We start from the raw sequence: 12,718 nt of genomic DNA, 5'->3' as shown, positions 1-12,718 counted from the left end.
GTATCAAAGGGCATAGCAGAAAATGTAAGAACAATCTCAAAGATGAGCTCAATAATTGGAAATTTTGGAAGAGGAGAGGAGCCTCCCTGCCGTACTCCTTGCCAGGAAGTCTTTTATTATTCAAGCTGAATTCTTAAAGTTTATGGAAGAAGAGGAGAGTTACTGGCATAGAAGATTCAATTCCACTTGTGGTAGCTTAAGAGGGACAACGACACAAAATATTCCTAGAGTAGCTAATGGAAAAAATAGGGGAAATATCATTTTCTGTCTTCACAATGAAGATAATAATATCATGGAGGGTGATGAACAAATTGTTGAACATGCCACAAACTACTATAAAATCTCTTTGGCTCGGATGACAAACCTAATTTCTCGATGAATTCAAATTTTAATAAAAATAATTTGAAATTGCATATGTTGGCATGTTTTTAATACTTGATCAAAGTTGGATAAGTTTGATTTATTAATAATGATCCATAAACCTTTGCTTTGGTGCAGCTAATATAGTACACAGAAAGGGGTGCTAGGAAGCACACTGCTGGCCTAACTCGATCTATATAAACAAGATAAAAACACAATGAAACAGTTTTATTCCGTCGACTGGCAAAATATTTGAGAGCACTAACTTCAATAATCCATCATTTTGAACGGAACCTTGTTCTCTCAAGAAGATTTCGCCATCTGGGGACATTTGAACTAGCCTTATATTCTATGCAATCATATAGAATGGGTAGCTACAAAATGGTAGGTAGCTGATTGTAACACTGGGGACAAAATCTCAAATGAAGGTAATCTACAGCAATGAACACTTCTACTCGCAGTTGCTCCATTCCTGTGAAACTCAAGCAAAGATTCTCGCAGGTCGAGCACTGGCCCAATCAAATTGAGCAGTCTGATTATGTGGCAAAGCTTCTGTCGCCAGCATCCCCCAGTCCTGGAACTATAAAACTGTGGGCACAAAACAACAATTGAAGTCATTAATCAGCAGAAGCAAGGACCAAATGGGGTATTTATGCAGCAATAATAATTAATAATACGTCCTCCATGAGTTTTGCAATGAGCTGATAAGTTTAGAACAATACCCTTTCTCATTTACTTCCGGATCAATTATTCCTGTGTACACATGGAGCCTGGAATGGAAGAAAATTGTAAATGCTGCATGCAGCATGGTGAACTTGTTATAACACATAAGATTGTCTATTTCTTACCCAGGGAACTTGTTATTAAGCTTTTGCAGTGCAGGAGGTGATGCAACAGCAGATACCTGAATTGGGGGAGGAGTTAGAGATTGATAAAATGGTTAAGTAACAGAAGCATATCGAGGTTTTGATGAACTTACAACTTTAATCTGCTTGCTGGTAACTCCACGCTCGATTAACAAGTCAATAGCAGCAACCATTGTCCCACCTAAAGAAACAAATACAATCATGATTCTTAGAGATTTATACAGCAATAGTCCAGAATTTTTATTTCTACTCCTTTCATATCTGGAAAAGAAAAGTAATTTATCATATATCACAACTTTTTTAGCACCACGTTGTTCAACCACTAACAACAGTTTTTTGTGCACAATGCTGGTTAGGTACAGGAACTTATTTTTAATTTTCTTTTTGAGAAATTGGTATGTTCAAATTTAAGAACCTTAGGCAGAACACAAATTGTTTATGCAGAGCTAAATGTTTACCAGTGGCCAGCATTGGGTCAACAACTAGTACACGAGTCCCCTCTGGAATCTTGTCTGGCAGGCTGGATCGAAAGAAGAAAAAGAAAGAAATGTTAGGGGTGCTCTAATTAGTGTAGGCATCTAACTATTTAAGAAATTTTGCAGTGCTGAACAGATCAGCACAATAAAGTGATATTAGTTAACACAAAGAATGGTAGATGTTATAATGAATAATACTACGCATTATGATTTAATCAAGATAGCAATGGGACCCTTGTGTGTTAATATCTGCATTCCATACTATTTTACACAAAGAGGGATTTACTTGGATAGAAAAAAAAACTTGCATTTGCAATATTTTATTCTTCAATAGTTCTGTAGGGTCTCATGATCCAAGAGTGACAATCAAAGCAATTGCATAAACTAAAGCATGGACAACCCCAATTATTCAATCTGGTAAAAAAAACTTTACGCTTTTGACTTTTCATGGTTTCAAGGTGCAACTTTGACCACTATTTTCTATTAGAATATACTTTTAGGGCGTACCCAGTGCAGAGAGCTCCCGCTCTGTGCGGGGTCTGGGGAAGGGTGTCAGTGGCAAGCCTTACCCTCGCCTGTGCAATGCGAGGAGACCGCGACTCGAACCCGGGACCTTCCGATCACAGGCGGTAAGACTCTACCGCTTGCACCAGGCCCGCCCTTCTAGAATATACTTATAGATTCTAACAATGTTTGTGAGATTATGGAAGTACTTGTAAGAATGCCCACATGATTTTTATGTTTTCAAACCAAATATTTTAGAAATTATTGACATTCCAAGTTTCAAATGATTGGATCTTGGAGAAAGCGTCAAGCATTTGTGACCAGAGGGAGCACAAAACAGTGTGTGAGAAAATAAAGTAGAGCTTGCAGAAAGGAAACATACTTGTTCAGGTATATTGAAGGTTGAAGTGTTTCTTCATCCCTACGGAGGCCTTCAGTTTTCAATGAAATGGAATGGATAAGAATAATTGTTCGTAGCTTTCGAGATGAATACTGGTTTGTGTAAGTAATTAAAATAGAGCCACTAAAATATTGTATTTACAGAGTATGTAAATAGTTCAGGCAAGCTTCTTTGTTTATTTACAAATGCATTATTAGCAAGAAGAATAATAGTGTGATGTGGTGGTTAAGTACAGAATATATGGATATTAGCCTGCACATTTCCAACTTTATTCATCTGACCAGCAAAGATGCATGCATCAAATCAAGAATATCAAGCATTGATTTGGTACACAGAGAACAAAATAAATCAGCTTGGAGTGCTGGAATTTTGGTCATGAAGCTTATGTTAGCAATATATGAGCCTAAAAGTCTATTTTGATTTCAAAAATGAAGAACAGAATTTGGCTCTAGTTTGCTAAGACATAGATGCATGGAACATTGTTTAATCAACTTACCAAGGTGATAAGTCTTGGTGGCTGGCAGAACTGATGAAGCAAGTTCAGCTAGTGCAAGACCAGCTCTCAGTATTGGAATAACCTGTTAGACATGCTAGCAGAACGACTAAATATAATCCTAGACACACTACAAAAGCCATGTACAATATCTGGTGTCAAGAAACAGACTTACCAGAACAGGTTCTCTTGGATCAATAAATTCAATGCTAGCTACAGCTATAGGTGTTTCAATCTCTCCTGTGATTGTAGGCTGCAAGGGTTCAGAACGATTTATCATGATTCCTGAAGTTCTATTGACAATGAAGTGTTGATTGACGTGTCTAAAAATGACTGATCCACACATCTTTTTATGCACAACACATTGTTCATGATATAGAAAGATAAGGGAACATGTCCATGACTTGGTGTTGTGAGGCTGCATTCTCAGAAACAATACGCAGGTACGTGTTAAAAAAAAAATACATGAGAAAACTGTGGCAAAAGAAGTGGCCATGAAGACATCTAAAAATTGTGATAAGTTTTGATTCAGATGTTAGTGGCATTCAACATTCTTCCCAAAAAATATAATTGTCCATACCATGTCAAAACTTCGTTTTACTCTGACTTCACTAGCAGGTTAATTTCAACCTTAAAGCATTAGAAGAGAAAGAAGAATAACAGAAAATGATTAACCAGGCAAAAGATTTCAACTCACCAACCAATCTCTGGATGCTTCGTATATGAGCAGCCGACCAAGCTCTGCCATGGCACTCTCTATGACAGCAATTAACAAAGGCTCAGTGAAATACTATCATACTGCTTACCACAGCAACACTACCAACCATGGTCAAACAAAATTGCTTCCCCAAGTGGTGTTCAATTGCTACTATATCCAACTTCTATTAAGCCATTCAGAATCCTCGCAAAAAATCAAAATACTAAGCCATTCAGAAACACTCACTGAAGATGGCGCAGGGTGTCTGTTCGTTGCGCAGCACGGAGACCCAATGCTTTATCAGCGGGTGCGGCGGGACGAACACCTGCGAAAAAAACACGTCACACCCTGTCACCCCCACACCACACGAGGAAACCATCTAAAGCGCATACGCACGTGTCAAATGCCATATGGATAAACAAAAGAAAGCCAACGAGCAGAGGGAGGCAGAACCAGATCCGCACCAGCATCTGGCCGCCAGATGTGGGCGATCTCGCGCCCATGGCGGCGTCGTGGCTTGCCGCCCTCGTCGCCGTCGGAGGCAGCCTCAGCGCGTGAACGGGCAGCGGGGCCGGGACGGCGAGGCGCCCGGAATTGAGGAGCGCGCGGGGTGGGAGGAAAAGGAGGGAGGTTTGAGGGAGGCGCTGACGCGCGCATGCGATGCGGTGGAGAGGCGCCGCCGCGGCCGCGGCGGGCGAAGGCATGGCGAGGGCGGGGCGGGTGTGCGGGACTACGGATGGCGAGCGAAAGCGAGAGCAGTGAGGAGGGGCCGCGGGGGATACGGTGGGGTCGCCAACAACGTATATACGGTTTTCGTTAGGCCATCCCAACGCATCTAGGCTCGGTGGGTGAGTCCCGGCTCCCAAGGCTGTTTAGTTCCTCACCAAAGTTTACGGCCCATCTCATCGTATCTAAATATGGATTAAAAAAATAACTAATTATAAATTTTTTAAGCCTAAGCAGTCCACGATTTGACAATAAAGTGTTATAGTAACACATGTGCTAACGACGGATTAATTAGGCTTAATAAATTACGACTATTTTACGAGTTAAAATTTTTAAGCCTAATCAATCCACGATTTGACAATAAAGTGCTATAGTAACACATGTGCTAACGATAGATTAATTAGGCTTAATAAATTCATCTCGTGATTTATTGATGGATTATATAATTTATTTTTTTATTATTATCCGAACATCCCATACGACATCCCCGTATGATATCCGATATGACACCCCAAAACTTTACGTCTAGGAAATAAACAAGGCCCAACATTCTCACTTAGCGTAGCAGCATTCACGTCATATCAGAAACAACAAGCATCCTGTTCGTTTGGGCTTGTTTGGCTTTTAAGTCATGACTGAAAGTATTGTTGGTTAGTTTGGTATGAGAGAAAAATACTATTTATTAACTGATAAGTCATGATTTATAAGCCAAATACGACCAAACGAACATGCTGAAGTTACCCCGCCAGCATCCACGTCACATCAGAAACAAGAAGTTGCCCCGCCTGATAAACACAGAGCTTTTTATCAGCGTAACAGCGTCCACATCGCATCAGAAACAAGTTGCCTTGCCTAATAAAATCAGTGTGGAGAGGCGAAGAAACTCCAAAACTAGTTGACAACATGTAGAGCCCGTTTGGAGGGGCTCCAGGCTGCTCTGGCTCCGGCACTGTTCATACAGAGCCGGAGAAGCTCGAAATCGTGGCTTCATCGGCTTCTCCTCTTCCCACCTCTTTTCAGTTCATTTTTTTCTCGATTTCTAAAACGGTTCCTGCTATAGTGTCGCTACCATACAATCATCAAAATCATTTGATTTTCATGAATAAGCTTATTAAATATGAAAGATATCTAGATGCACTAAACATGTCCTTAGTAAGGATGTATGCCATACCAATCAACTTTTACCTTGGATTGCTCGAAGAAGAGACATGTCATATAAGTGGGGGGTGCATCAACACATATTTGAGAAATCCAATATGTTCAACTTATTCCTTAGCTTGCAAAACCTTTTCTCATCCAATGGCTTGATGAATATATCGGTAAGTTGATCTTCGGTGCCTACACTCTCAATGTAAATGTCCCCTTTTGTGGATGATCTCTTATGAAATGGTGGCGGACATTAATGTGCTTTGTTCTTTCATGTTGAACCGGATTGTTGGTCAACTTGATTACACTCTCATTGTCACATAGCAATGTCACTTTCTTGAACTTGATTCCAAAGTCACTCAAAGTGGCCTTCCTCCAAAGTACTTGTGCACAACAACTACCGGCGGATATGTATTCAGCTTCAGCGGTTGATAATGCAACACTATTTTGCTTCTTTGATAACCATAAAACAAGTGATCTTTCGAACAATTAACATGTGCCCGAGGTGCTCTTCCTCTCAACTTTGCATCCCGCATAATCCGAGTCGGAGTAACCAACTAACTCAAACTTTGCTCCTTTGGGATACTACAAACCAACATTTGGTGTATGCTTCAAGTACCTTAATATTCTCTTTGTAGTCTTCAAATGACTTTCTCTTGGTGAGGCTTGAAATCTTGCACATATGCATACACTAAACATGACATCCGACCTTGATGCGGTCACATAGAGTAGGCTTTCAATCATAGACCGATATAATTTTTGATCCACCATATTTCCACTTGCATCACTATCTAAGTTGTCATTTGTTCTCATTGGTGTGCTAATGGCTTTACTATCACTCATGCCAAACTTCTTGATCATGTCCTTGATATACTTGCCTTAACTCACAAATGTATCATTCTTCAATTGCTTGATTTGAAGATCAAGGAAGTAACTTAACTCTCCAATTATGGACATCTCAAACTCATTAGCCATCATCTTTTCAAACTCATCACAAAAGTCTTGATTGATTGATCCAAATATGATGTCATCAACATAGATTTGCAACACAAACAAGTCTTTGCCAATCTTCTTGATGAAAAGAGTGGTGTCAACATTGCCCATCATGAACCCTTTAGAGAGTAGAAAGTCCCTCAATCTCTCATACCATGCTCTAAGTGCTTTCTTCAAGCCATACAATACCTTCTTCAATTTGTACACATAGTTGGGCTTCTTGTCATCTTCAAAACCGGGAGGTTGCTCAACATATACTTCTTCATTGATATAACCATTGAGAAATACACTATTGACATCCATTTGGTAGAGTTTGATGTTGTGGGCACAAGCATAGGCTAGCAAGATTCTAATTGCTTCCAATCTAGCAACCAGGGCATATGTTTCTCCAAAGTCAAGACCTTCAACTTATGTATAGCCTTGTGCTACCAATCTTGCTTTATTCCTTACTACTATCCTATCTTAATCTTGCTTATTTCTAAAGACCCATTTGGTTCCAATCATATTGTGTCCCTTTGGTCTCTCTACTAATTCATATACTTAATTTCTTGTGAAGTTATTCAATTCTTCATGCATATCATTCACCCAATCAACATCCTTTAATGCTTTATAATCTTCTTCTTTGGTTCAATGGATGACACAAATGAGAAATGCTCACAAAATGAAGCCAATCTTGATCTAGTTTGCACACCTCTTAAAATATCATAAATGATAGTGTCCAATGGATGATCTCTTACAACATTGGTTGATTAGAGGATTGAAACTTAATTGCTTGCACTTGCTTGATCATTAGGTTGAGATGATGTGCTAGCCACTTGATCTTGTTTATTATCATGAGAGCCACTTGTGCTAGCTTGATTTGTATCATCTTGCACATTTGAGTTAGAGAGCACTTGTACTTCATCATCTTCATCATCATTTACTTGCATAGGCCTCAATTCACCAACATCCATGTTCTTCATGGCATTTGAAAGTTGAATGCCTCTAACATCTTCCAAATTCTCATTCTCTACTTGTGAACTATTGGTTTCATCAAATTCAACATCATGAACTTCCTCAAGAGTACCACTATCCAAATTCCAAACTCTATATGCTTTGCTTGTAGTGGAATAACCAAGTAGGAATCTTTCATCACATTTCTTATCAAACTTGCCCAATCTAGTGCCTTTCTTCAAGATATAACATTTGCAACCAAAGACCCAAAAATATACAATGTTGGGTAAAAGGATCAAGATGCCCAAGAGAGGGGATGAATTGGGCTAATTCTAAATTTCTTTGCAATAATTAAATTCTATGGTTAGCCCAGTTAACCCCTTGTGCCTAGAAAGTATTTCTAAGTGTTCTACCGCACAAAAGACTTACAACCTAAATTCCAATCCTACTCTAGTATGGCAATTCTATGAATGTAAAGACAAGTATTGAATTGCTCAAAGTAAATGCTCAAAGTAAATGGAAAGAGAGAGGAACGCGGTGATGTTTTGCCAAGGTATCAGAGAGTCGCCACTCCCCATTAGTCATCATTGGAGCACCTGCGTAAGGGTGTAGCTCCCTCTTGATCCACATAAGGATCAAGTGCTCTCTACGGGTTGATTCTTCGACACTCCGTCGCACTGAATCACCCACAACCACTCACAATGTGAGTTGGGTCATCCACAAGCTCTCTAGATAATCACCAAGCTCCCAATCACCACCAAGCCATCTAGGTGCTGGCGATCACCAAGAGTAACAAGCACAAACTCTCACTTGACCACGACAAGCCTAATGAGAAGGTGGATGCATACTTTGCTACTCTTGATCTTCACTAATGAGGGCTCTCTTTGGGATTCTCAAATCTCAATCACCTCACTAGGACCTTACTCTTCTTGGCACTCTCTAAGGTGTTTCTCAGTTATTGGAATGAGCAAAAGTACTCCCACACATGAGTGGAAGCTCTATTTATAACATGGGCTAAAAAACAAACCGTTATGTGCCTCTACGGGGTGACCGGATGCTCTGGTCAGTATACCCTGAACTCCAGTGTTTACAGTGTGACCAGATGCTGGCAGTGTCCGGTCAGCACTGACCGGACGCGTTTGGTCACGATTTTCCCTCTCTGGAACCTTACTGGAGTCGACCGAACGCTACCTCTCAGCGTCTGGTCACTTGACCTCTCAGTGTCCGGTCAAACCAGATGCAAACACCTTGGTCAAATGAATTGATCGGACCCTGAGCCAGCATCCTGTCACACCGGAGCCAGCGTCCGGTCAGTATTTGACCCTCCATTCACTTCCAACTCTCGATCATATGTGAATGAAGTTTGCTCCATTGGATCTAAGGACTATCTTGGAGCTACCTAGTGCTAGTTTTAACAAGTGTGCACCACACCTAACTCACTAGACTCACCTAGGTCAAGCTACCCGTCCATACCCCCCTTAATAGTACGGCCAAAGGAAAAACAAAGTCCTAAACTACTCTAAGTGTCTCTCCAACTCCAATCGACACTTAGAACTAGTCCATCCTTAACCTTGCCGTCTATCCTTTGAAAACCAAAACGATTTCCATCGTAGGGGCATGACCACCTTGATTGCCCAATCGATCTCCATTACCATGACCTAACTTAATTGCCTCTGCAAAACACACATTAGTCATAGTAATCTTGTATTGTCATTAATCACGGAAACCCTACTAGGGGCCTAGATGCTTTCAATCTCCCCCTTTTTGGTGATTGATGACAATACCACCTCGAGTATGTGAAAGAGTTGAGGTTTTTAACATGCTTGGATCATGTAAGCTCTTGTCAATAAGAACAAAAGGGTTAGGCGAGCCTATATGAACCAAGCCAACATGATGTACTCAAAAGATATGAATTAAGCATGAGTACAAGTAATAAAGCTCATTTGCATCGGAGTAAAATATAGAAGCAAAGGCAAATGAGCATTGCACAAGTGATATGACATATAAATAATTCAAAGTAGAGAGCACACATGTCATATATCACAATCACATAGATATCACTATCACATATATATAGTTCAATGCATAAAGGTAAACACACAATGAATGCATAATAGTGTATCACACAATAAAAACTCCAAATGTATTATATAAGCTAATATAATAACTAAGCTCCCCCTAAATAGTCACTCCCCCTAAGACTATCATACTCAAACCCTCTCCCCCTTTGGCGTCAAACACCAAAACCTAAGGGTCGGTCGGCAGGGCTACAGTGGATGAGCCGGGTGCTGAAGTATGAGGAGCAAGCTGAAACTGAGTGCCATCATCATCTGACCCTGAGCTCTAAGCAGTTTGACCCTCTGTAGCTGGAAGTGATGTTATAGCAGTCTAGGTCGGATCAAGAACTGGAGCTACTATAGACTGAGCTGGTATGGCTATAGTAGGCTCTAATGATGCCACTGAGGAAGGGAGCGTCTCTGTAGTCCCTGTAATAGGTGCAACTATAGAAGGACCTGGGACATGTAGATATGGAGGAGTGGGCATCCCTGTCAACTCACTAAATGAAGCACCAAGGCTCCTAGACACAGAGGTCTCTAGCACAAGCAGCGAAGACGTCCCAGCCAGTGTGAAGCCCATCTGAAAAGGTGTGAACTACAGGGCTAGTGTTGGCAAAGCAAAGTACTAGGACACCTGCTTTATAGGAGAAGCAAACGGCGCTAGTGGCTGTCTATGACTCTGAAGCCCACTAGGCTGTAACGCTGGAGTCATCGAAGTAGTGGCTGCCTGACCAAGCTAGGGTGAAGGTTGTGTCGGTGGAGCCCCAATGGCTGTCACTACATGCTGCATAAATCTAAGGAGCTGCTACTGCATGAGTATCTGCTGCTGATGCATGGCCTGCTGCTGCTGCTGTAGAGCCTGAGTCTATTGCTGAATAGCTAGCTACTACTGCTAGATCACCTGTTGCTACTACTAGAACTCATCCTATCGAGTCTGAAACTATGCAAATGTAGCAGCTGTCTCCTGAGCCTAGCATGCCTGATTCTACCTCATTCGCTCAAGTATAGCAAGGAGAGCGGGGTCTATCTACGGGGCAGGTGACGCTAAGCTAGAACTGCCGGCCTCATGATCATGTCGCTGTGGAGGCATCCGAGGAACGAGCTGGTAGTCATCATCAGAACTGTCACTGGGGTCGCTCACAACTACACCCTCCTGCTAAGCAAGCTCCTCCTCCTCAGTAGCCGCTATGCCCCTAATAATATCATCCTACTAGGCTATAGTCTCTGGCACCTTAGGACATTGATGCGGCTGACTGGGTGCTATAGGTGTACCGTGTCTGATCATCTGTGTTATGTTATAGGCAGGAAACTCTATGGTGGCACCACTGTACTCAGCAAGAATCTCTGGCGGCCTCACTGTGACTGCCCTGTGGATAAGCCATGTGATCTAGTGAGCATAAGGTAGCTGTCTGTGTCCTCTGAAGCCCTTAGCTATAGTGTCCTCCATCTCTGATAGAATAAGATCCCAGATATCAAAGACTGTCTGCTGCATTAGAGAGTTGATGAGCCACAATTGTATACGTGTCAAGCCCTCTCTGTATCCCATCCTAGGAAGTAGTGTCCTCCTTATAACAGCCTCAAGTATGTGAGCAGTGGGATTTAGGTCACTTGGGTTTCTGCATGATCCTTCGCCGAAAGGCTCGGTGAAGTAGTGGAGAACCAAGTCAGTAGGGGGCACATTACCACCATGAGGGCATCTAGGGGGTGCTGTCTGGCCATAGCACACCTCGTGAAGTCTGACTGGCTGCTCCAGAAGCCTGAGAATCTCCCTGGCCCTAGTGCTAGTCAACCGATAGTCTCTGCCACCAAATGCAAAGTGAATGAGCCTGTGGTGGGGGTCAATCTAGAGGGATGCATAGAACTGACGAACCTAAGATGGAACATATAATCTGGTCCATCCAATCAAACCTGATAGCCTTGACAGATATGTAAGGTAGGGGCAAATATGCTCTCTAGCTGCTGCAACTATAGAGTCAATGTGACACACCCTCTGAGATCTGAAAATTGCTCCACTATTTAGATATGCATTATAGAAATCCTCATGGAGCGGTGTGTAGAAGCCCTTTGATGCTCTGTCATCCCTCCTCAAAGGAAACCACACCTCAAAGTCCACAAACCTCAGCTGCTGAACCTGCTTGGCCATGGTGGCCCTCAAGTCAAGATGGGTAATAAGAGGCGGACCTTATGGTCTAGGCGGTGGACGTGAACTCCTCCTCTAAGTGACAGGCCTTGGTGAAACTGGGACACGAGTATGACCAGAGCAGCGTAACTATGGCTGTGGTGCTGACTCTGTCTCCTCGGCCTACTAGACCTACTCACCCTCCTAAGACTGCTGTGATGGCTGTGCCTCCTGTGTCTACTAAGCTGGCTGCTGCTGTGGCTCCCCCTGAGGCTAAACCTCGTCAATGTCAACACTTCATCCTCCAATCATGAGGGTCCTAGTTGGACCACCATGAAGATGCTCAACACGCTGAAGTGTAGCCATCGCCTCTGGTGGAAGCGGATCTGCAATAACAACTCCACTGCATGCACCTCCTCTCTCGGCACGCTTTGCGGCCTCTACAACTACTACTGCTCTAGCAGTCTCTGCATCTGGGTACTTGCGCTTCTTTGTTTCTTTGCCTTTAGGATCTGTAGGCTAGCGAGGTGGATGCCTCGGATCCTCATCCCCTGGACCACCTCCGACATTCTTCATGCGAGCCATCTGAAAATCTGAAGAAAAACTGCCGCTAACAAATATCAACTGCCACTGACACTTTCGAGGCTTGGCCTCAATCCATACTCACGAGCCTTACCCTGAGTTAACTGACAACTACCACACAATCTCAATGGCACCGGGCTGGCACGATGGCTGCGATGGCGTGTGGGCAAGCGGCGGCGTGGAGCATGGGCGGTGGATCCAGTGATTAGGGCATGTGGTGATGTCGGCGCGGCGAGGGAGGCAGGATGGAGTAGGTCACCATCGTTCTAAGACTAAATAAGGTGGGCCCCCCAAGTTAGAGAAGGAAACAGGAAAAGAGATCTGAAGCCACACGTTTTCTACTGACCGGATGCTCCGGTGGTAGTG

At 42.6% G+C, this 12,718-nt stretch overlaps 1 protein-coding gene across 1 annotated transcript; it reads right to left on the bottom strand.

The window, feature by feature from the left end:
• Positions 1 to 686: 686 nt before the first annotated feature.
• Positions 687 to 4,589, bottom strand: LOC136513066 (uracil phosphoribosyltransferase-like). Its single transcript, XM_066507064.1, has 11 exons — positions 4,261 to 4,589; positions 4,043 to 4,121; positions 3,797 to 3,855; positions 3,275 to 3,352; positions 3,103 to 3,184; positions 2,589 to 2,637; positions 1,685 to 1,746; positions 1,340 to 1,407; positions 1,209 to 1,264; positions 1,083 to 1,130; positions 687 to 948 (listed from the first exon to the last, which is right to left on the bottom strand). The coding sequence occupies exons 1-11, from the start codon at positions 4,498 to 4,500 to the stop codon at positions 897 to 899; spliced, it is 873 nt and encodes a 290-aa protein (XP_066363161.1). The 5' UTR covers positions 4,501 to 4,589; the 3' UTR covers positions 687 to 896.
• Positions 4,590 to 12,718: the final 8,129 nt, after the last annotated feature.

The sequence above is a fragment of the Miscanthus floridulus genome, chromosome 16 (genome assembly GCF_019320115.1).
Source record: "Miscanthus floridulus cultivar M001 chromosome 16, ASM1932011v1, whole genome shotgun sequence".
Lineage (NCBI taxonomy): Eukaryota > Viridiplantae > Streptophyta > Magnoliopsida > Poales > Poaceae > Miscanthus > Miscanthus floridulus.
The sequence above is the reverse complement of the archived record's forward strand: the minus strand, read 5'-3'. Positions and strand labels throughout refer to the sequence as shown.